Source organism: Ornithorhynchus anatinus, chromosome 2 (genome assembly GCF_004115215.2).
Source record: "Ornithorhynchus anatinus isolate Pmale09 chromosome 2, mOrnAna1.pri.v4, whole genome shotgun sequence".
Taxonomy (NCBI): Eukaryota; Metazoa; Chordata; class Mammalia; order Monotremata; family Ornithorhynchidae; genus Ornithorhynchus; species Ornithorhynchus anatinus.
Window position 1 is genome coordinate 41087980 of NC_041729.1, and position 24210 is coordinate 41112189.

Sequence of the window (24210 nt, forward strand, 5' to 3'; positions counted from 1 at the left end):
CGGCACTGTGCTAGACGCTTGGGAGAGCTCGGTGCGACACCCTCCCCGCCCCCGGGGAGTCCATTCATTCGATCGCCTTGGTTGAGCGCTTACTACGTGCGGAGCGCTGTGCTAAACGCTTGGGAGAGCTCGGTGCAACACCCTCCCCGTTTACTACGTGCGGAGCACTGTGCTAAACGCTTGGGAGAGCTCGGTGCGACCACCTTCCCCGCCCCCGGGGAGTCCATTCATTCGATCGCCTTGGTTGAGCGCTTACTACGTGCGGAGCGCTGTGCTAAGCGCTTGGGAGAGCTCGGTGCAACACCCTCCCCACTTACTACGTGCGGAGCACTGTGCTAAACGCTTAGGAGAGCTCGGTGCAACACCCTCCCCGCCCCCGGGGAGCCCATTCAGTCGATCGCCTTGGTTGAGCGCTTACTACGTGTGAAGCACTGTGCTAAACGCTTGGGAGAGCTCGGTGCGACACCCTCCCCGCCCCCGGGGAGTCCATTCATTCGATCGCCTTGGTTGAGCGCTTACTACGCGCGGAGCACTGTGCTAAACGCTTAGGAGAGCTCGGTGCAACACCCTCCCCGCCCCCGGGGAGCCCATTCATTCGATCGCCTTGGTTGAGCGCTTACTACGTGCGGAGCACTGTGCTAAGCGCTTGGGAGAGCTCGGTGCAACACCTTTCCCGCCCCCGGGGAGCCGAGTCATTCGATCTCCTTGGTTGAGCGCTTACTACGTGTGAAGCACTGTGCTAAACGCTTGGGAAAGCTCGGTGCAACACCCTCCCCGTTTACTACGTGCGGAGCACTGTGCTAAACGCTTAGGAGAGCTCGGTGCGACACCCTCCCCGCCCCCGGGGAGCCCATTCAGTCGATCGCCTTGGTTGAGCGCTTACTACGAGCAGAGCACTGTGCTAAACGCTTGAGAGAGCTCGGTGCAACACCTTCCCCGCCCCTGGGGATCTGAGTCATTCGATTGTACTTGTTGAGCGCTTACTACGTGCAGAGCACTGTGCTAAGCGCTTGGGAGTGTTAACACGTTCCCTGTCCTCAGGGATAATAGTAACAATAATGTTGGTATTGGTTAAGCGCTTACTATGTGCAGAGCACTGGGGTAGAAACAGGGTAATCAGGTTGTCCCACGTGAGGCTCGCAGTTAATCCCCATTTTCCAGAGGAGGTCACCGAGGCACAGAGAAGCGAAGTGACTCGCCCACAGTCACACAGCTGACAAGCGGCAGAGGCGGGATTCGAACCCATGACCTCTGACTCCCAAGCCCGGGCTCTTGCCACTGAGCCACGCTGCTTCGGTGGTATTTGTTGAGCGCTTACTGCGTGCAGAGCACTGTACTAAACGCTTGGGAGAGTTCAGTGCAACACGTTCCTTGGCCCCGGAGATCTTATTCATTCATTCGTTCGTATTTATTGAGCGCCTACTGTGTGCAGAGCACCGTACTAAGCGCTTGGAAAGTACATTTCAGCAATAAGGAGAGACGGGGGGAGACACACGGGAAAACAAGTGAACAGTCATCAAGATAAATAAATGACTATCTAGAGGGGGAGAAGACATTGATATCAATAAATTAAGGGGATAAAGGAAAGTGCTCTGGGGCTGAGGGCGGGGTGAATATCATGTGCTTAGAGGGTGTGTATCCCACTGCATAGAGAACAATAATGATGATGGTATTTGTTGAGCGCTTAATAATAACGTTGGTATTTGTTAAGCGCTTACTATGTGCGGAGCACTGTTCTAAGCACTGCGGGAGATACAGGGTAAGCAGGTTGTCCCACGTGAGGCTCACAGTTAATCCCCATTTTACAGATGAGGTAGCTGAGGCACAGAGAAGTGAAGTGACTTGCCCACAGTCACACGGCTGACAAGCGGCAGAGCCGGGAGTCGAACCCATGACCTCTGACTCCGAAGCCCGGGCTCTTGCCACTGAGCCAAGCTTGCGCTTACTATGTGCCAACCACTGTTCTGAGCGCTGGGATAGATACAGCGTAATCACGTTGTCCCACGTGGGGCTCGCGGTCTCATTTCCCGTTTTACAAATGAGGTCACTGAGGCACAGAGAGGTTAAGCGGCTTGCCCAAGGTCACACAGCAGACAAGTGGAGGAGCAGGGATTCGAACCCACCTCTTCTGACTCCCAAGCCCGTGCTCTTTCCACTAAACCACGCTGCTTCTCCAAGGGGAGAGGGGGGAGGTGGGGGAAAGAGGGTTTCACTGGGGAAGGCCTCAGGGGAGATAGGATTTTTAGGAAGATTTTGAAGAAGGGGAGAGGGGTGGTGTGGCACATGTGGAGGGAAGTTCAGATCGGAAATAGGACGTGAGAAAGGGGTCGGTGGCAAACGAGATGAGATTTTGGCACAGTTAGAAACATAGAGTGAAGGGTGTGGGGACCGTGAAATAGGAAATCAGCTAGGTAAGTAAGGAAGGAGAGGGGCGACCTGAAAATGATGGTATTTGTTAAGTGCATACTAATAATAATAATGATGTTGGTATCTGTTAAGCGCTTACTATGTGCCGAGCACTGTTCTAAGCGCTGGGATAGATACAGGGTAATCAGGTTGCCCCACGTGAGGCTCACAGTTAACCCCCATTTTACAGATGAGGTAACTGAGGCACAGAGAAGTGACTTGCCCACAGTCACACAGCTGACACGTGGCAGAGCCGAGATTCGAACCCATGACCTCTGACTGCCAAGCCCGGGCTCTTTCCACTGAGCCACGATGTGTCAAGCACTGGGGAATGGTATTAATGTGGTGTGCTTTAAGTATTGACTGTGCTGGGATAATTTAGTATGCTATGAAACGTATTGTGTATTGAGTAGTAATTGGGCTCAGCACTGGAGTAGATACAAGATTCATTCATTCAATAGTATTTATTGAGCGCTTACTATGTGCAGAGCACTGGACTAAGCGCTTGGAACGGACAAATCGGTAACAGATAGAGACAGTCCCTGCCCTTTGACGGGCTCACAGTCTAATCGGGGGAGACGGACAGACAAGGACAATGAAAATGAAGACAATCGGGTTGGACAGACTCTGGCTCACATCGGGGCTCGTAGACCTGCGCTCTTTCCAGTAGGCCACGATGCTTCTCAATTCGTTGGTTGAACGGTGTAGAACACTGAATGAACGGATATTGATTGGAAAGGAAAGTGAGGAAAAAGTCAGGTCTTACTGTTTGTTTTTTTTAAGGGTACTTGTTAAGCGCTTGGTGTTAGCCTTACTTCTCTCTCTCATTCAACCCACATTTTCAATCCATCACTAAAACCTGTCGGTCCCACCTCCACAACATCATTAAAATCCACCCTTTCCTCGCCATCTAAACTGCTACCTTGTTAATGCAATCATTCACACTATCCCACCTGGATTACTGTTTCGGCTTCTCATTTGGTTGGTTGAACGGTGTAGAACACTGATTGAACGGATATTGATTGGAAAGGTAAATGAGGGAAAAAAAAGTCAGGTCTTACTGTTTGTTTTTTTTAAGGGTACTTGTTAAGCGCTTGGTGTTATCCTTACTCCTCTCTCACATTCAACCCACATATTCAATCCATCACTAAAACCTGTCGGTCCCACCTCCACAACATCACTCACTAAATCCACCCTTTCCTCGCCATCTAAACTGCTACCTTGTTAATACAATCATTCACACTCTCCCACCTGGATTACTGTTTCGGCTTCTCATTTGGTTGGTTGAACGGTGTAGAACACTGAACGGATGTTGATTGGAAAAGTAAATGAGGAAAAAGTCAGGTCTTACTGTTTGTTTTTTTTAAGGGTACTTGTTAAGCGCTTGGTGTTATCCTTACTCCTCTCTCACATTCAACCCACATATTCAATCTATCACTAAAACCTGTAGGTCCCACCTCCACAACATCACTCACCCTTTCGTCTCCATCTAACCTGCTACCTTATTAATACAATCATTCACACTATCCCGCCTGGATTACTGTTTCAGCCTCCTTGCTGACCTCCCGGCCTCCTGTCTCTCCCCACTCCACTTCATACTTCACTCTGCTGTCTGCTAAAAACGTTCGGGACGGGTCTCCCCACTCTTCCTGAACCTCCAGTGGTTGCCCACCCACTTCCTTACCATTGACTTGAAAGCACTCGATCACCACTCCCACCTGATCTCGCTACTGTCCTACCACAACCCAGCCCTCACAATTCGCTTCGCTAATGTCAACCTTCTCAATGGACCTCGTTCTTGACTGTCTCACCGCCGACCTCTCGCCCACCTCCTGCTACTTGCCTGGAATGCCTCCCCTCTTCACATCTGACAGACATTTACTCTCCCCTCGCTTCAAAGCCTTACTGAAGGCACATCTCCTCCAAGAGGCCTCCCTGACTAAGCCCCCCTTTCCTCCTCTCCCACTCCCTCTGTGTCACCCTGACTTGCTCCCTTTGTTCTTCCCCCGTCCCAGCCCCATGATACTTACATATCTCTAATTGATTTATTTATATTAATGTCTGTCTCCCCTCCTCTAGATTGCAAGCTCGTGTGGGCAGGGACTGTGTCTGTTTATTGTACTCTAATAATAATACTAATGTTGGTATTTGTTAAGCGCTTACTATGTGCAGAGCACTGTTCTAAGCGCTGGGGTAGATACAGGGTCATCAGGTTGTCCCACGTGAGGCTCACAGTCAATCCCCATTTTACAGATGAGGTAACTGAGGCACGGAGAAGTTAAGTGACTTGCCACAGTCACACAGCACTCTCCCGAGCGTTTAGTACAGTGCTGTGCACACAGTAAGCACTCGTTAAATGCAGTAGAATGAATGAAATGATGAATGTATGGGCCAGGCACTGTTGTAAGTGCTGAAATAGACAGAAGCTAGATTGGACATAGCCCTTGTCTCACATAGAGCATACGGTCTTAATCCCCATTTTCCAGATGAGGTAACTGAGACACAGTAAAGTTGCCTATGGTCAGAGTGCCTTGACAATAATTTACTGTACTTTCCCAAATGCTTAGTACAGTGCCCTGCACATAGTAAGCGCTCAGTAAATGCCACTGGCTGATTGATAACAGGGCTTCCCGTTGTTCTGTTCTCAACTCAGGATGGGACCCAAGTAGATCCTCAGTAAAAATGTATGGATGACGATGATGAAGGAATTTAGGGATGAAAAGAAAGAAGGTTAAAGAGGTGGGGTTCTGGAGAGGTGCAAGAGCAGTCAGTCCCGGGAGGGGTGAAATTTAGTCATTTCAATCCATCTCTGTAACAGGCTGGTTCCAAATATAGAGATAAGGGATTTTACCCTACAAATAATATTAATAATCCCTTAGACTTACTGACTCTCTCCAAGATCTCAAAGCACTTTCATCTTATATTTTATCAATGCCATCATCATCCTCGTCATGATCAATAATACCTCCTGAGTGCCTGCAGTGTAGACACCTGGGAATGTACTTCACAGAGAAGACTGGATACAAGTCAATTTACAATCTAGAGGGGAAGCCAAACATAGAAACCATTTAAAATGAAATATTTAAAACGTGTCAATAACAAATATAATAAATAACAAATGAGAGCCCATCAGGTTAGCTCAGAGCAGCACTTGATCTTCCGGTGTCTGAGAAACAGAACGATACCCTAACATTCTGAAGCGTATAAAGGCTCCCCTGCTCTTCCATCTGCCTCTGCTTCTCAGTAGTAGAACTGGTAGGAAAGAGAGGTCAGGCTTTGGAGGCCACTGGGGCCCTGCCTCTCTTCCCCTTTACTTGCCCCCTGATCTTGGAGGGGGGATTGGGGAAGGAGTGGTTAGGGTCTCCTGCCATGACGGTCAATGGACTAGATTAAGTGGTGGATTATACATGGAAAAATATGGGAAACACGTAGGGGCAAGCATTATTATCCTGATTCTACAGGCGGAGCCGGGAAGGACTAGCATGTTTCAAATATTTGTCCGAAGTAGCCTGTGCTGAGTTGGGCTTATGAAGTCTTTTGGTGGCAAGTGTTGAGTTAAAGAAGAATGAGCAAATCAGTTCTCCCCATCCTACCATGCCTTGCTGATCTCCTACTACAACCCAACCTGCACACTTCGCTCCTCACACCATCCTACTCTTCGTATCTCAGTCTCGTCTTTCCTCATCGACGCCTTGAGCGTGTCCTCTCTTCTACCTGGAACCCCCTCCCCCTTCATATTCAACTCTGTTGTATTGTACTCTCCCAAGTGCTTAACCTAGTGCTCTGCACACAATAAACACTCAATAAATGCCATAGAATGATATGTCAGGCCACCACTCTTCTCACCTTCAGAGCCATACTAAAATCTTCGCTCCTCTAACCAGCCTCTCATTTCCCCACCCTATTGGACGTACTTTCTGCATCGTTTATGGACTTGGGTCTGTACCTTTGAAGCTCTGTACCCTTGAAGCCCTTTGATGTTCACCCCACCCACACCCACCCCCGCAGCACTTACGTAGATTTTTTTATAATTTACTGTTCCCCTATCTGTAATTTATTTTAATGTCTATCTCTCCTCTAGATTGTAAGCTTCTTATGGGCAGAGATTGTGTCTACCCACTCTATTGTACTGTACTCTCACAAATGCTTAGTACGGTATTCTGCTTACAGCAAGGGCTCAATAAATACCATTGATTGAGTCGGTCCTATCGTTAACCCTGCCTAAGTGGAAATAAACCACCTTTCAGTTTATCAAATGTATGATTTGGTTCATTTCATTCAGTCGTATTTATCGAGAGCTTACTATGTGTAAAACACTGTACTAAGTGCTTGGGAGAGTACAGTATAACAATAAACAAACACATTCCCTGCCCAGAACAGTTGTGTCTCTTGAGAACAAACAGGGTGTGCCCTTGGAAGTAAACAATCAAAAGCTTTTTGAAGTTTTTTTTTTTCACTGCTGTTATTCTCTGTAATCAAGATTAATGTTTATTAAGAGCCCCAAATGTTTTCACTGCTCAGACCATGCAGAGGACACATCCCTGCCCTTCAACAGCTTACATTCCAAGCGGTGTGTGACCTTCAAACCATAATCGCTTTTCTAATTGTTCCTCAGAACAATCTGACTTGGCCATGTTTCCTTCCTCATTGTGGTCCACTCCTTTGAGACTGTCCAACATTCTTGGGGCAGCTTTTTTTTTTTAAATCACTTTGAATTCAAAAGAGTTGTTTTGCCTTCTCTGGCTCCTCTTCAACCTACTGACCTTCCTTCAAACCAAAATAATGCGGAACTGCCCCAGTCTGGTTACATTTTTCAATCAATCATCAGCTCAAACTGTAGTATTTATCAAGCACCTACTCTGTGCAGAGCACTGTACTGAGGACTTCCCCCAACCACCTGCTTCAGAGCAAAGGTGCCCTGGTCTCAAGGGTAGAATTCTTCACTGGTGTCGATGACCCAGGCAGCCCATTCCATTAAGGGCGTCCTTGGGCTTCCCATTGCCCAGCCAGAGTTGGGCAATCGTAGTTGCCCTGGCAAGGGCGGAGTCCGTGACATCATTGTGGAAACACCACTGCCCACGCCCTCTTCACAGGCCAGCTTTTATTCAGCGTGAGAAGTGACAAAGCTGAGTCCTGTAGCTTCTACTGGGATCTCCAAGGGGAGGTTCGGGAGGTTACCTTCCTGGCTTTGTCAGTGCGAAGCATCAGCCTGTCTGAATTGTGCCCTCCCAAATGCTTACAGTGCCCTACCCCTAGCAAGCGCTCAGTAAATACCCCCGATCGATTGGATGTTCGGCTGCGATTCTAGGAAAAGCCAAGATGCGTGGCCGTGAGTCAGGAAGTGCTGTTGCAGTTCTTTTCTTGTTTCACCAGTTAAGCTATGCCAAATCCAGGCATCCTTCGGCACTTTCTGCTTCTTAAGCGACCGTCAGCGGGGAGCAGGGGCACTTGGGGGAGTGGCCAGGAATCCTGCTACTTGTCTATTATGTGACCTTGGTCAAGTCACTTTGCTTCTCTGGGCCTCGGTTACCTCATCTGTAAAATGGGGATTGAGACTGTGAGCCCCACCTGGGACAGGGACTGTGTTCAACCTGATTTGCTTGTGTTCCCCCGCCCCCGCAGCGCTTAGTAGAGACCCCGCCACCCAGTAAGTACTTAACAGATACCACAATTATTATTAATTATTATTATTGGGAGCCTCAGCGCTTAATACAGTGCCCTGTACATAATGGGCAATTAATAAATACTATTACTAGTCCTCAGTTGGTTTTTCTGAGCTCCTGCAGGTTCAGTTCCAGTTTTCTTCTTCAATCAGTGGTATTCAGCGAAGGTCAGGGAAAGTACAGTAGAGGAGGTAGACACGATCCCCGCCCTCGAGTATCTTACAGTCGAATGGGAAAGACTGACCTTTAAGTACATTTCAGAGAGGAGGAAACACCAGAGTGTCAGGGTGCAGAAGTGCTGTGGGACTTGGGCGAGTATCGAAGTGCTTAGGGGATACGGATTGAAGTGCACAGATGACGCAGAAGGGAAGGAGAATAGGGTGGGTAGATAAGAGGTTAGTCAAGGAAGGCGTGTGTGGGTTCCTTTATGCAAAGCTCTCTTACTCAGGTGAGTTTCCTGCTGCTGTGGTGATAACTACACGAGGAGTTCCGAACAAATCAGCCAGTTCCCAGAAGGGCTCGCGGCATGATAAGGCCTCCCCTGCTGTCCCTTCTGTGGTCGTCCACACCCAACCAGCTGCCTTGATTATCTGCATCGTTATTGCGTAGGACTTCACGCGCCATTGGGCTCCTCCGCCCTCCCCGAGTCATTTCTCAATCCTAAAAGGGAGATGGGGAGTGTTATCTCCTTAGGACAGATGAGGAGGCCAAGGTTCTGAGAGGAGGAGCCCCTTGACCGAAGTCACGTGGTAAGCGACGGGGCTCGGAGCGCTTTCGGGTATCCCGTGTCCAGGGCCTACTGTGGCAGGCTCTCGGTCCCTAATGAAGGAGAAAGAGAGAGAGAGAGAGAACATGAGCGAAAGAGCCCAGCCCCTGATGGCACGTGTCCTCGCGGGTCACGGCTGCCTACGGTTTCGGAGGCATGCAGCAGTCTCTGTGGGTCTAGGTTCAGCCCAAGTGGGCAGCCGATTTCTTGAACCCTCCTGGGAAAGTAGAGCTGTAACGTGGCCCTACGAAACCACTTCAAACGAGAGTGCCCCGGGCTGGAAAGAAGATGTTATGTGTCGAACTTGTTGTGCCTTCCCTGATGAGTCTCAGCAGAGGACACCCAGCTTGAATCGTTTAGGCAGCAAGTGTTCGTTTTGCCATTGATTGATTCTCCTGCAGAGCATTTTCCGGTGTAGGGTACAGCAGTAATGCACACCCTTCCCCTCAAAACTCTCCTCTTCTCCCACGGAGACCTCCGATCCCTTGACGCTCCCCTCCCAGCCCTCCAAATCTTTCAATCTTCCCAAGTCCGTCGTGCTCCGTTTGGTCTCCATACCCAACCTCATTTCTCTTAAAACACAAATCCACTCCCTCAATTCTGCCTTCTCCACTGAACTCATCTCCCTCACTCCCCTGGCCTTCTGCTGATCTCCTAGCAGGCCTGGATCACCTGCGTGCTACATTCCCTCCACTCTTGTGCCACGGAGCCTGCTAGCAGAAAGCCAGACATCAAGGCGACCTTCTCTATCTTAAATTCATCCTCGTTTTCTATAATGCTGCCCTCTCCTCTGCCCAGCAACAATACTTCTCCATCCTTATTGGCTCCCATTGCCTGTAGCACTGTTTCAGACTTTTAACAACCTCCCCAAACCCTTCATCTCCCCGCCTCTCCCATCTCTTGTCCCTCATGACTTGGCCACATACTCTGTTGAGAAAATCAAAACCGTCAGCCGCGAGCTCCCTAAAATGTTCCTAGCACCTAATCAATCCCACCCTCCTTCTGCTCTGTCTTGGATTTTCCCATTCTTCCCAGCAGAATAAGTGGACCCTGCCTATTTCCCTTTAAAGTCAACCCCTTTCACCTGGGTCTCTGACTCCATCTTTTCACACCTTAGTAAAACATTTGGCCTGTCTCTTCTTCCCTCCTCGACCGCCATCTTCAATGGTTCACACTCCAGTGGCTCCTTTTCCACTGCTTTCAAACATGCATAGCTCCCTATCCTAAAGAAGCCTTCCTTGATGCCACAGCTCACTCCAGAAAGAGAGAATGAGAGGGAGAGAGAGAGTGTGTGTGTGTGTGCGCGAGTGCGCGTGCGTTTTCCTCCCTCTTCCCCAGTGTGGAGAATAAGAAGCCTTTCCATGCCAAAAATTAGGGCCTTGCAGTCATGGACACCAAATTCCCTTCCTTCCCTCTTCTCCTCTCTCCACCTGGAGTCGGTTCAGAAATGGATCCTGGATTCCCAGTTTTATTTCCAGACCTGGAGCGGCCCGCTGAACCACTCTGATCCAGGGTCCTCACCTTCCAGGTCCCCTATCTGGCCTCCTTCCCCCACTCGTGCTTTTCCTGCTTTCTGACCATTTCCATGTTCATTATCATCTGCACCAAAGGTGGGGAAGGAAGGACAACTGCAGGTCTGTCAGTAGGCTGTCTGGAAACTGCTTTGACAAAGTGGGTTGGGAAGAAGGGAAAAGTAGTAGGCCAAAATAAGGTTTCTGGCTTTTGGATGGATTTCATTTATCACTGTTCTCCCTTTGGACTTCTTAGGGGCAGGGAACACGTCTACCAACTCTACTGTGTTGTACTTCCTCCTGCGCTTAGTACAGTACTCTGCACACAATAAGCGCTCAAAAAATACCACTGATTGATGGAGTACAACCCAGCTCTGACCCCCAAAGCAGCGATCCACGTTCGAAGTCCCAAGGCACCGGCCTCAACGAATCAATCAGTGGCATTTGTTGAGTGCTTACTATGTGCAGGACGCTGTACTAAGCGTTTGGGAGAGTACGATACAACAGAATTAGCAGGCACATTCCCTGCCTTTGACGAGCCCCCAGGAATCATCGTTGCGTTTCCTTGAAGAGGCTCTTCCCTCTGTCGATCTCACCCCGTGGTCGGTCAGAAGCAGAGAGTCTCATTAGCTCTGCTTTGAAGGCCGGGAGTTGGAAACCCAGAACGTAAGGGAAATGGTGCGGTCCCGACTCCGGCTGTGGCTCCTATCTGCACCTCGACATCCTGTGCTGACGTCCCCCCCCCAACCCTAAAAGTTTTCTCTCTCCACTTGTTGAGTACCCTGAGTTCCGCTCACCGCCTCTTGCCTCTTTCTTGCTCCTGTGTTGTAGAGGATGAAAGCCTACCACAAGCTGCCCTTCCGGGAGACCCAGATCACCGCAGGGCCCTTTGGGGAGGAGGAGGAAGAGGAGGAGGATGAGGAGGAAGAAGAGCCCCCGAAGCCCGTTGGTCCTCCCAAGCTGGGTCCGCTGCTGTGGTGGCTGGGAAGCGCTCTTCTGGCTGGAGCCGTTCTGCTGGGGGGAGCCGCCTTCTGGGCCCTCGGCCGGCAGGAGGTGGCCGCCCCGCCCCCGAAATGCAGCTCCGTGCCCGAGGCCCACCGCTTCGACTGCTATCCCGAACGGGACACGGTCGTGACCGAGGAGCTCTGCCGGGGCCGGGGGTGCTGCTTCCTGCAGGACGGTGGCTCCGCGGGGCCGCCCTGGTGCTTTTACCCTCCCGATTTCCCCAGCTACACCCTGGAGAGCGTGAGGCAGACAGCCGTCGGCCTGGAAGGGACGCTGGTGAGGAAGGTGCAGGCCTACTACCCCCGGGACGTGCCGGAGCTGCGCCTGACAGTGGACTTTGAGACGGACGCTCGGCTCCACATCAAGGTCGGTGGCAGGGGGGTGTCCACCCCTGGGGGTCAGTTGGGGGCTCCCGGTCCAGGCCGTAATCTTCTCACCAAAAGTCTCCCTTCTCCAGTGGGACTGACAAGCTTGGATGAGAGAGGCAGGGAGACCAGACACTTGGGGTGGGGTTCTCCTACCCTCACCCTTTGCCCTGGGTGACATAGAGGATGTGTGGCCTGCCCAGGCCATGGACAAGTTGACTCGCTTCACTTCTCCCATCCTGTGTTCCTCTTCAGCTGACCGACGCCGCCAGCCCAAGATACGAGGTGCCCCTGGAGGTTCCCCGAGCCACGAAGAGAGCTGAGAACCCCCTGTACATCCTGGACTTCTCCCGGGAACCTTTTGGGATATTGGTGAAACGCCGAGGATCAGGCGTTGTGTTGTGAGCTTTATTTCTGTACTTTATCACCTTTGCGTTTGGTTTTTTGCCTTCTTCCCTGTAGCCTAGACCCTTTCAAGGTCTAGTCCACCCCCCGGGACACGGCATGCGCACAGGCAGGAGAACCTTACCCTTCAGGACTGCACGTGCCAGCTGTATCTGGAGGCACAGATGTCTCTCCACCTTCCCCCGGCTAACCATCTAATAGGGTATATTGAGCTCTCAGTGGCTGCCAACGGACTGTGCTAAATACTGGAGGGGTTACAAGATAATAAGATCAGTCACAGTCTCTGTCCCTCAGGGTCCCGCTATCTTAAGAGGTAGAGACATCTGGTATCTTATCTTCATTTTGCAGATGAAGAAACTGAGGCACAGAGAGAGAGAGATTAAGTGACTTGTCCACGATCGGTCGATCAATGTCAGATTTATTGAGCACTTACAGTGTGCGGACCACGGCACTAAGCATCTGGGATAGTACAGTATAGCGGAGTTGAGCCACCCATTCCCTGCCCGTAGTCTAGAGCTTACAGTCTAGAGGGGAAGATGGATGTTAATGTTAATTAATATTAATGTCTATCTCTCCCTCTAGGCCGTGAGCTCATTGTGGGCGGGAATGTGTCCGTTTGTTGTTATACTGCACTCTCACAAACACTTAACAGAGCTTTGCACACAGTAAGTGCTCAATAAATATAACTGAATGAATAAATGACATTAATATGAACAAATAAATTACGGATATGTGCGTAAGAGCTGTGGGGCCGAGGGAGGGGAGAATAAAGGATGAAAATCCAAGTAGAAGGGCGACGCAGGAGGGAGTGGAAGAAGAAGGAATGAGGGCTTAGTCGGGGAAGGCCTCCCGCAGCAGGCAGAGCTGGTATTAGAATCTGGTCTCCTGACTCCTAGGCCCTCTCCGCTAGCCCAGGCGGGCTCTTTAGCTACTGAGGGCTGGTCTTAGTGACCCCGCACCCTGCTTTATGGCAGGCTTCTCCGCAGGTGGCAGACTGGCAGACTGCCCTGGAGTTGGTTGGTGGTGATGTGAAGTTATAGTCTCATCATTCCCGGCAGGATACTCCCCGTGGGCAAGGCTCCAGCTGGCCTCACCAGCCCCATTGTCTGCAGGGTGGAGAGGTGGGAGTTGGGGCAGATGCTACTTAGGTGCTTTGGAGCACAGCTCCTGGGAAAAGGATTCCCTTTAGGTTGAGAAGCAGAGTCCGGCAGAACCTGAACTGGCAGCCCAGTCAGTAAGTCAGTCGGCCAGGAAATCGAAATTATTGAGCACTTACTGTTTGCAGAGCACTGTACTTAGCCCAAGAAGTCCACCATTGGCCACTTGAAAAGAACATGGGGCTGGGAATCAGGAGACCCTCAGTTCTAGTCCTGGCTCTACCAGTTTTTTGACTGCTGTGTGACCTTGGGGAAGTCATTTAGCTTCTCTGTGCCTCTCTTTTCTCATCTGTAAAATGGAGATTCAGTTCCTATTCTGCCCCCACCCCTTCGACTGTGAGCCCCCTCTGGGGCAGAAACTGGGCTCCATTTGATTATCTCGTCGACTCCAGCGCTCAGCTCAGTGCTTGGAGTGGAATATACGCTTAAAGAATACTATCATCATTGTTGCCTCGCCTGTGCCAGCCCTTTCACGCTCAGTCCTATCCAAGTTTTTCACCGTTCTCTCCCTATGTCTCATTTAGAATCTGCCAGTGAATCTCCCTGAACAGGTGTTCTCCATGGTGGGATCTCTGGTTTAGGGATCTCATCAGAAATTTGAATTAGCCCAAGAAGCACTTGAAACCTCCTCTTTTTCTTCTGGTATTCGTTAAGCGCCTACTGCGTGCCAGGCACTGTGCTAAGTGCTGGGGTAAAAACGAGATAATCGGGTTGGACACAGTCCCTGTCCCACACGGGGCTCACAGTCTTAATCCCTATTTGACAGACGAGGTAACGGAGACACAGAAAAGTGAAGTTACTTGCCCAAGGTCACACAGGAGACAGGCGGTGGAGCCGGGATTAGAACCCCGCTCTTTCTGACTCCCAGGCCCATGCTCTATCCACGAGGCCACGCCGAGATTAAGATCGGATCTTTGTAGCTTTCGGGTGAGGGCCTTGGCCCTGGCCGGCCACATCCGCCTTGGTGAAAGTCAGGGTCTCCCCGACCGTGCTGAGTCATGGGCTCTGGAACTCAATAACGGTGGCGGCTGGGTCGGTCCAGTGGGTGAAGAGATTTCTAAATATAGTAGGCAAATCAGTTGAAGTGCTTTGCTGAAGGGGGGCTGGAAGGCTGCAGTGGAGAAGCTGAGAAGCTTCCAGTGACTGATTTAGCCTCTCCCTCTCTTCCTCACCCTATCCCTCCAGCTGCCCCCTGGTAGTTTCTTTTCACCTATCCCCTCCTTTTCTGTCTCAAGTCTTCAATCTCTCCCTAAGAGTTTTCCCTAACTTCTGACATTCTCTTTCTCTTCCCCTCCAATCTATTTGCACTCTCTTATGTGCTCTCTTTCTCCCTTATTAGACCCGTTTTTCAACCACCTCTAGCCCTTACGTGTCTTATACCCGACTTTGTCACTCGTGTACATTTGTCTACTCGACGTATGGCCACGTGTTGATTCTGATATTTCATTCTGCCTTAGGCGTTCTACTCCCCCATCTGATTCCTTTTCTTTCTACTGCTTCCATTACTTGTTAATATTTCTACGTCATCCTCTCCCCCAACCACATTAGACTGTAAACTCTTGGTAGGCAGGAGACATTTCTAAGACTTCCGATATACCGTCCCAAGTGTTTAATACTGTGCTTGGGACTCAGTGGATGCTCGTAAATACGGTTCCTTCTGCTACTTTACAGGCAAGGAGCACCGAGGGATATTGGTGATTCTGCACTAAGTCCCCCTCTAGACTGTAAGCTCGTTGCGGGCAGATAATGCGTTTGCCGACTCTGTTGTATCGTACTCTCCCAAGCTCTTAGTACAGTGCTCTGCGCAGGGTTAGCGCTCAATAAATACTATTGATTGACTGCACCAGAGCATAGATACCTACCTCAACAGTCCCCTCCCCATCTGTGCTCTCCTTCTTTTTCTGCAGGTTGAACACCAGCGTGGCTCCGCTCATCTTTGCTGACCAGTTTCTCCAGATTTCCACTCTCCTCCCGTCTGAATTTGTCTATGGGCTCGGAGAGCACCGCCATGGCTTCCTTCACCAGCTGAATTGGACCACCCTGACTCTCTGGGCTCGGGATGTCCCCCCCACGGTAGCAGCCCTCAATCCTCCAGTCCAATCCCCTCGTCCCCTCCCCTCCTATCGACAGGCCCGCATCTGCATCTACCTCTGGTTTAGAGGAGTTGAGCTGTGGTTTGGGGCCATTTACATTCTGGAGGTAGTGGGAGAGGGTGGTTAAAATTTGCTCCCCTGTATTCTGTTCTAGTGGCTCATCCAGAGTGGAGTCCCCCAGGAGTAGAGGGGGATGGCAAGATTGGGCTCTCATATTTAATTTCCTAGAACGAGAGGACTGGAAGTTACTCGAGGAGATCACTTGGTATAGCCTTTGCCTAGACCATCTAGGGCAGATAGATGGTTGTCTATTCTATTTTTAGAGCCCTCCGGGGTTGGAAATGCTGGAGCCTTTTTTAGTAGAGTGTTTCAGCGGTTAATCACCCTGACAGTTAGGATTCCAGATGAGGATTCCTGCTGTGTTGGTGGGGGGCAAGGAGTTTATGCTGTCAACGGCTCTTGTCAGTCAATCAGTGGTATTTATTGAGCTCGGATGGTGTGCAGAGCGACAGTAGAGGGAGTAGTCACAATCGCTGCCCTCAAGAAGCTTACAGTCTACACAGTCTTATCCTGTTTTTTCCTCTGTAATCCCTCAGATTTCCAAGTTTCCTTCCCCACCACAATCCTTTCTAATTAGAGCCAGGGTAGAGAACACGAAATAGGGTCTTCTCACAAGACTTCTTCCTCCAGGAGTCCTACAACTTGTATGGGGCCCACCCCTTCTACCTGGGGTTGGAGCCAACCGGAGCGTCACACGGGGTTTTCCTGCTGAATAGCAATGCCATGGGTAAGTGTCCTCACCCACTTCCCTGGGAAGGGCCGAGGTCTGAAGGGAAGCAGATTCTTTTCTAGGATAGTGATTCCATCTAATCTCAGGAATGTTAGGGAAGTCGTAGCAGAACTGGGGGACTTTTGCTTGATTTGGGGTGTGGGGTTTGGGGCTTTTTTTATAGTATTTAAGTGCTTACTATGTATCAAGCACCGTTCTAAGCACTGGAGTAGATAAAAGTTAATCAGGCCAGATACAGTCCCTGTCCCACAGTAGGGGCTACAGTCTAAGTAGGAGGGAGAACAGGAATTGCCTCACCGCTTTTCAGATGAAGAACCTGAGGCACAGAATGGTTAAATGACTTGCCCAGAGTCACACAGCAGACAGATGGCAGAGCCGGGATAAGAACCCAAGTCCCCTGGCTCCCAGGCCTGTGGTCTTTCCACTAGGCTATGCTGCTTCCCTGTTCCAGGTTGGGGGATGGGGTCTCCAGCCTCCACTGCTGGAGAGGACTTAGATTGTGAGTTCCCCAAGAAACAGGGATTGTCTAATTCCCACCTGTGTATACGCTCCCGGCGCTTAGAAGCGTGTTCTGCTCTCAGTAAGTGCTTAATAAATAATACTGCTACTATCAGGACTCTCAGGACACTGGCAATTCAGGGAAATTGTGGTTGCCCAACCCCTTCATTGAGCCAAGACATCTGTTTCCTGGTTTGGGGCAAGCTCTTTAGCAATTGTTGAGCGGTTAACCATGTGTGTGCGTGCACACACACACACGCTGAATCATTTGCTTAAAATCCAGTTTCCCTGACACCTTTTATCCGGCTCCCTCTCCCAACTCCCCGGTTCAGTCCTTCCCCGCTACTCCCACTGGATCCTTCTCCCCACCCTCTACTGTTTCTTCTCCACTGTCTACCAGAGCTGAAGCGCTCTTGAGAGTAGATGGGAAGTGGCGCTCCCGTGCAGCTTCCGTCTGCTCTTTGCACAGCTGGGCCCTTCTGGTCCCAGCTGAGGCCTTGGCAGGCAGCTCCTAGAAGGCAGATGTCTTCCAGGGCCAGCTGTGCAGCCCGGCGGGTGGCATCCTCTGGCCGTCCAGCCGGGAGCTCATCCTGGGCAGGGGGCTTGCTTTCAGCAGGGTCGTGACATCACGTGATCGTGTCTGGCCAGCAACTCTGTCGGATCCGTCTCAGCGGGGCTGCCGTGGGTCTCTGCCGGTCAGCCGGAAATCAATGAACCTCCTCCAGGCAATCTACCTGCTCGAAGGGCCTTGGTAGTCTTTCTCGGCGATTCCCACAGTTCCCTGGCGCTGGGCGTTTCGGAGCGAGGATGGATGCCGGTGTGACCTCAGGCCAGTGCCCAGAATCAGGGTTTGAGGTTCTGTTGATCGACTTGGTCCTCCAGTTGAGATGAAGAAAAGAGCCATGCTGTCCAAGTCAGCTGAACCCCAGGGAGATAGCATCGATTCTGTGTCGTTCCTTGCAGAGGTGGTGCTGCAGCCGGCTCCTGCCCTGACTTGGAGAACTGTGGGGGGGATTCTGGATCTCTATGTCTTCTTGGGGCCCGAGCCCAGCTCTGTCATCCAGCAGTATCAGGAAGTCATAGGTAAGTGCCACTCTGGTGCCTGGGTGTTCTCTTGTGCTCCTTCTCCTCTCTCCTTCTCTCTCTTCTTCTCTCCTCCTCTGTCCTCCTCTCTTTTTCCCTCTCCTCCTCCTTTCTCCCACCTCCCACCCCACCTCTTTAGGCCATAGCTTGGCACACCAAGTGAGGTGGAGATAAAATTTGATAATTACCTGATTAAAGTGATCTAGGTAGACACCTCAGCCGGATAATTCAAGGTAAAAAGCTCCTTTGCTTATACAGATCAAATTAACATGGTCACTGTCCAATCTCTACTGTTTGCAGTGGGCCAATGGCTTTATGCTTTAATTTAAAGGTAAGAGGGCAGTAGACCCGGGGAGGCACCATGGCCTAGTGGATAGAACACAGGTCTGGGAGTCAGAAGGATCTGAGTTCTAATCCTAGCTCCACCACCTGTCTGCTCCGGGAACTTGGACAAGTCGCTTAACTTCCCTGGGCCTCAGTTCCCTCATCTGTAAAATGGGGACTAAGACTGTGAGCCCCATGTGGGGCAGGAACTGTGTCTAACCTGATTAGCTTGTATCTATCCCAGTGCTCAGAGCAGTGCTTGACACATAGTAAGCACTTAACAAATGCTATCATCATCATAAGTAGACCATCTTTAGTCTATGTGGGCTGTCCTTCCGCCTTCTCCTAAGGAAATTTTGGTGAGATGATGGATATCCAATGCCAGCAGGAAGGGGACCAGCTGTGTGAATCGAGGACACAGGACCCAAAGACTCCAATATCCTTGAAAAGGGAATTCTTTGTTCGGCATGGTTCTACTGCATTTTCTTATCTTGTCTATTTTTCAAATATTCTAACATTATCCAGTACGCATCTCTCCTTACCATCTGGGAGAGGGCCCCAACAGTTGCAGGGGTGAATGGACCCTCCCTCTCTGGGCTTTCTAGGCCGGCCAGGCTACCCCCAGGCACACTCAGAGAAGCTAGATGGAAACCACAGTGCTGCTCAGGCCACATCCAGCCCAGTGACCGAACCCCATCCTGGAGCGTGGAGGGGCCAGAATGGGAATCCGGACAATCCGAGGCAGGGGGGCACTCTGCTGTGTCTTCCCTAGAAGGGGCCCTATTTTGGCAGTTCCAGAGCTGGAGTCGTGCTCAGACCTCTGGAGGTTTTGTTTTCCCCTCCCTCCTGTTGGGAACTGCCCCAGGTGGCCCCTGACTGAAAGTCTCTGTTCCAGGTTTCCCTGCCATGCCACCTTTCTGGGGCCTGGGCTTTCATCTGTGCCGCTGGGGGTACGGGTCCAGCAACGAGACCTGGGAGACAGTCCGAGCTATGAGGAACTACCGGATCCCTCAGGTACAGCCAGCCCGAGAGGTGGGCCCGGCGGAGGGCGAGGCTCCCACGCCGTCTGTTTTGGGACGTAGATGGGGAGAAGCAGGAAGCTTGCTGGCACTTGAGAGAGTAGGGAAGTTGTGGGACCTGACAGTGGCTCTGAAAAGCGGCCCCTGACTTTTCCCTGAGGTCTGTGGGATTCTACCTCTTACCCCTAGCCTGGTGGACGAAGCATAGCTGGGGCGAAGGACCGGAGAAGAGAGTAATCAAGAAAAGGCCAGTCTTTTGCCTGAGAGTAGATGGCATGATCTATCATAGAGGCACTTGACTGGCAAAATGGTGGGCGGTTCAGCGCCCTTGACCAAAAGGGACCCACCTCTAGGGTGCCACCAGCCCCCCTCTGCCAGCTTCGAGGGAGCTGCTGCCCCCTCCATTTAGAACAAAAGTCCCAGCGGCTGTGGTGAAGAGGTGTGGTCTTCCGACGGGGCAGGGAGGAGCCCAAGAATTTAAGTGGCCTCATAGTCCGCCTACACAGCGAAGACACGTTAGAACATACACCATTAATATACGGGCAAATCACGTGCAAAACCAGAGCTAGATGCAGGTGGGAAAATCCCGATGAAGACACTGACCTATTAAAGGCAAACTAGATCCAGGGAGAGAGCGGAAGGCAAAAAGGGGGAAAGATGGCAAGAGGAGAAGAGGGGCATGCATTGCTTCCAGCTCGATTTCTGCATCTTCTCTCGGCAGGATGCGCAGTGGAATGACATTGACTATATGGAAGGATTTCGGGATTTCACCTTTGACCCCAAGAACTTTGGGACACTTCCCCAGCTGGTGGCTGACCTCCACAAGCACGGGCAGTACTACGTCATGATTCTGGTACTGTGATTTCGGTAAAGGGGAGATCTGCAGGGTTACCAGGGTAGTTCGTTTGCATTCCCGGGCAGGGACCTACCCGGTACCTTATAATAATAATGATGGTATTTGTTAAGAGTTTACTATGTGCCAAGCACTGTTCTAAGTGCTGCAGTTCCCACACTTACCCTCTGCCCATGAGCCCCCCAGCACTACCCACCCTGAGCTCCGAAAAGCCTTGCGCTCAGCTGGCTCCACCTGCAGCTTTGCTGCCCGCCCCAGGTCAGGTGGGATGATACAAGGTGGGCCAGGTGAACCGCGGATCCCTCCTGAAGGGCGGCCCCGACACTAGACTCCAGCAGCTGGGTATCTTGGCCGCTGCCTGGTCAACCTCCCATTAGGGAAGGGTGGTAATGCAGGGATTGAGGGAGAGAGAGGAGAGGACAGTAAGTGGGAGGAAGAGCCCGGGTGGCCTCCAGACCAGCCCCGCAGCAGTCCCAGCTGTGACTTGCACCCAGGCATCCTTATTGCAGGGGTCTTGGCCTTGGGGGCTGCTGCTTTGTCGTTCATTCGTTCGCTTATTCATTCTACCCACCTGGCCTTATCCGCATCCAACCCTTACCCTCCCGATGCTAATCATGCCGCCCGGTCTGCGATTCTGTTCAGGGGACCTGCCACTTGGGTTGGGTAAAGAGGGGGCACAATCCTCTAGCCCTGAGACTCGAGGGAATTTGGGGAAAGGAACAGAGCTCCCCCAGAGCTATTTGCAGTCAGCCCAGCAAATAGCCATTTACTGTAGATTGGCCTGGTTCATGAAGAAAAATAATAGGATCGATCAATCAGTCGTATTTATTGAGAACTTACTATATGCAGAGTGCCTGGGAGAGCACGGTGTAACGGAATTTGCAGACGCGTTTCCCGCCCACGACGATCTTACAGTGCAGGGTGGGAAATTAGACATTAATATGAATAAATAAGTAATTTATAACATAATTTAAAGATATGTATATAGTATCTACATAAGTGTTGTGGAGTTGGGAGTGGGGCGAATATCACAGGGGTCACGGATCGAAATGCAAAGATGATGCAGAATGGGGAGCGGGCCGGGGAAAAGAGGGCTCAACTGGGGAAGTTCTCTTGGAAGAGATGTGGCCTTAGTAATGCTTTGAAGGTTGGGAGGGTGGTGGTCTGGCGTATATGGAGGAAGAGGGAGTTTTTGGGCGGGGGAGGACTTGGGAAGGGGGTCAGCGATGAGATAGACAAGAACAGAGCACAGTGCCGGCACAAGCAAGGGCATTTTTGATTTCTGAGTCAAAACTTCTCAGTTGATATTCCTGGAAGGACCTCATTCTGCCCTTCGGTCTTCAGCTTGCTGTGCTTTGATTTTCTTTAATGGTTTATTTTAAAGAGGTGGCTGTGTTCTGCTTGCTCTTTGCTTTCCCTGTTTTCCCAAGGGCTGACCACGTATCACACCCCAGGGCCTCAGCTAGGTGGCCGAGGGAGTCCCTGAAATGCAGCTTAGTGCAACAGGAGCGACTTCCAGCCAGAGAGCCTAGTGGGGGCTCTGGAGGCGCAAGAGAAAAGGAATGCTGAGCAGAGAGAGCCCGCTCCCAGGACCCCAGCGGTCCTGACTCCACTGCCGAGAAACACCGACGACTGTGGGCCTGAGATTTTTCAGAAACTGCCACGGACTTCTGGAGCTCCAGTATTCCATTTGTACTATTCCACACCTCCTTGTAAAAAGGAGCTAATTGCTGAAGACGGTTAAACAGGTTTCTGCTCCTCTCGCTCAAGGCAGACCTCCCATCAGAGGGGTCTGGAGCAGTGCCTGGCAGAGACCCTCTGGGCTCCGGATTAGGACTAGGGGTGGGATGAGGTTTCTGAGGACAAGGCCCAAGGGGGTCACTCCACATTCCTCTACCTTTCAGGACCCTGGCATCAGCAGCACTCAGCCGCAGGGTTCCTACCCTCCTTATGATGATGGTTTGATCCGAGGAGTCTTCATCAACACCACCCAGGGGCAGCCACTGATCGGTCAGGTGAGGGGGAGTGGGGTGGCGTCTTTGAAGAGGGATGGGCTCTAGTCAATCCGTCAATCAATCAATCCATCAATAGTATTTATGGTACACTTACCGTGCGCAGAGCACTGTATTAAGCACTTGGGAGAGTACCATACAGCAGGGTTGGTAGACACATTCCCTGCCCACCACAAGCTTACAGCCTAGACGGGGAGACAGACAATATAAATAAGTAAATTACAGAGATGCACGTAAGCGCTGTAGGGCTGAGGAAGGGGTGAATAAAGGGAGCTAATCCAAGTGCAAGGGTGGATTCCGATTCCTCTGTTCCTCTTCCTGATGCCTGTTCCATCCAACCATTCCGCCACCCAGCCCCCGGTACTAAGTTAGATGTGTACGGAGGCACATTCACTCTTTCAGACCGCTTCAATTCTGCTTAGTGCAACCACTCTGACTTGGGTATTTATTGAGTGCCTCCTGAGTGCAGAACACTGTACCAAACACTGAGAGAGAGAATCAATCGATCAGTGGTATCTATTGAGCATTTATTGTTTACACAGCGCTTGGGAGAGTAGGATAGAGTTGGTGTCACCAGAAGGAAAGCGCACATCACTTACCACTTGATTTTGGTAGGAGATCGGAGAAAATTGTTTCTCTAATGGTCACTTGGGGAGAAGGTCTCTGCTGTGAGAGCTTCTGCAGTGACCTCTAACATGCTTCCCAAGGTGAGCTTATTACTGGGCCAGAGAGGGATCTAGGCCCGGGGGAAGGTTTGGCTCAATCACACCCATCCGTGACATTCGATTTAGGAATACCGTGTATACAGATCTCTGCTGGGGAATATCTAGCTCATCCATCCCATCCTGTGCCAGCCACCCGGGGGACTGGCCTGGTGACTGACCGAGGCCCTCTGTTTCCCCCAATCTCCGATTCGGCGGCCTATGGACTAAGACAGGACCGAGTGCTTAGGACAGTGCTCTGCACACAGTAAGTGCTCAATAAATATGATTGATTAATAATGATAGTAATAATAATGATAATGATGATGGTATCTGTTAAACACTTATGTGTCGGGCACTGTTCTAAGCGCTGAAGTAGATACAAGATAATCAGGTTGGACACAGTCTTTGTCCCACGTGGGGCTCACTGTGCCCATTTTACAGCTGAGGTTAACCGAGGCACAGAGAAATTAAGTAACTTGCCCAAGGTCACACCCCAGACAAGTGGCAGAGCTGGGATTGGACCCAGGTCCTTCTGACTCCCAGGCCCATGCTCTATCCACTAGGCCACGCTGCTACCCAGATGGTTTGCCAGCAGTCCTGCCTGAAGGCAGAGGGTTGGATGAGATGGATCTCCTGGTCGCTTCCAGCTTTAGGAGTCGGTGTAGCGATGTGGTAGTAATAGCATTTATTAAGTGCTTACTGTGTGTAATGCACTGTACTGAGTCCTGGGAAAGAGTCTAGAGATGGGAATCACGGCCCCTGTCCCTCGAGGGGCTCCCAATCTGTGAATATAGATGGGACGGGGAGGACTGGAGACAGAGCCATCGGAAGCAGTGAAACACTAAAACGTTAAAACAGAGTAAGGGACGAGGACAAATACACAATACACAATATGCTGTGCGACTGCAGTCTTTTGAGAATAAGGTGATTCTGGGATCCGGCAGAGTTGTAAAGTACACTTTTCAGCTTTGGGAACATTAAAGCTGCCCAAGAGATTGTTTTCTGGGGGCTGATAAAGTGGGGTGGGTGGGGTGGACACTTACCTTAGGTTTCTTGGATGATCTGGTAGGTGTGGCCAGGGCTCACTGCCTATCCTGACTTCTCCAATCCGGAAACTCATCAGTGGTGGCTGGAGAACCTGAAGCAGTTCCATACTCAAGTTCCTTTTGATGGGCTCTGGATTGTAAGTTTCTTCTTTCCTCTTCCGGCTCCCAGGCTTTCATTTCGGGGCAAGGATCTTGCCATCGCCCCTGTGCTCGTTTCGAGGAGTGTGAAGCCCACTTTCTGGTCATGGATTTGCCAGTTAATTGGGAATATGAAAATTCTGAGCCACGCTGTTAGCCTGCCCTTCGATTAATAATTCCTCTACCCGACGCTGAGGCCCTGAAAGATGTAAAGCGTCCCAGATCTCTAGGTTAGGCACGTTTACTCTTTGGGTCCCATGAAGGAAATTGTTTGGAGTATCATGGGGAGGGTTAAATCCAGCCCTTGATTGAAGCTGAATTCTAGGAATCCCAGTGTAGATTTGATTAGTCCCAATGAACTGTGAGTGTGTG

At 50.9% G+C, this 24210-nt stretch overlaps 1 protein-coding gene across 2 annotated transcripts in view; it reads left to right on the forward strand.

Annotated features, from left to right (window-relative positions):
• The window catches only part of LOC100083052 (lysosomal alpha-glucosidase-like), a 41394-nt gene that overhangs the window by 6280 nt on the left and 10904 nt on the right, over window positions 1-24210 (forward strand). For both annotated transcript variants that reach the window (XM_029051050.1, XM_029051055.1), the window contains exons 2-10: window positions 11178-11717; window positions 11972-12117; window positions 15186-15351; window positions 16062-16158; window positions 17623-17742; window positions 18962-19080; window positions 19807-19938; window positions 21843-21953; window positions 23724-23837. In XM_029051050.1, coding sequence (XP_028906883.1) covers window positions 11181-11717; window positions 11972-12117; window positions 15186-15351; window positions 16062-16158; window positions 17623-17742; window positions 18962-19080; window positions 19807-19938; window positions 21843-21953; window positions 23724-23837 — 1542 coding nt within the window. In that variant the 5' untranslated portion in view covers window positions 11178-11180. The remainder of the gene's footprint in view (window positions 1-11177; window positions 11718-11971; window positions 12118-15185; window positions 15352-16061; window positions 16159-17622; window positions 17743-18961; window positions 19081-19806; window positions 19939-21842; window positions 21954-23723; window positions 23838-24210) is intronic.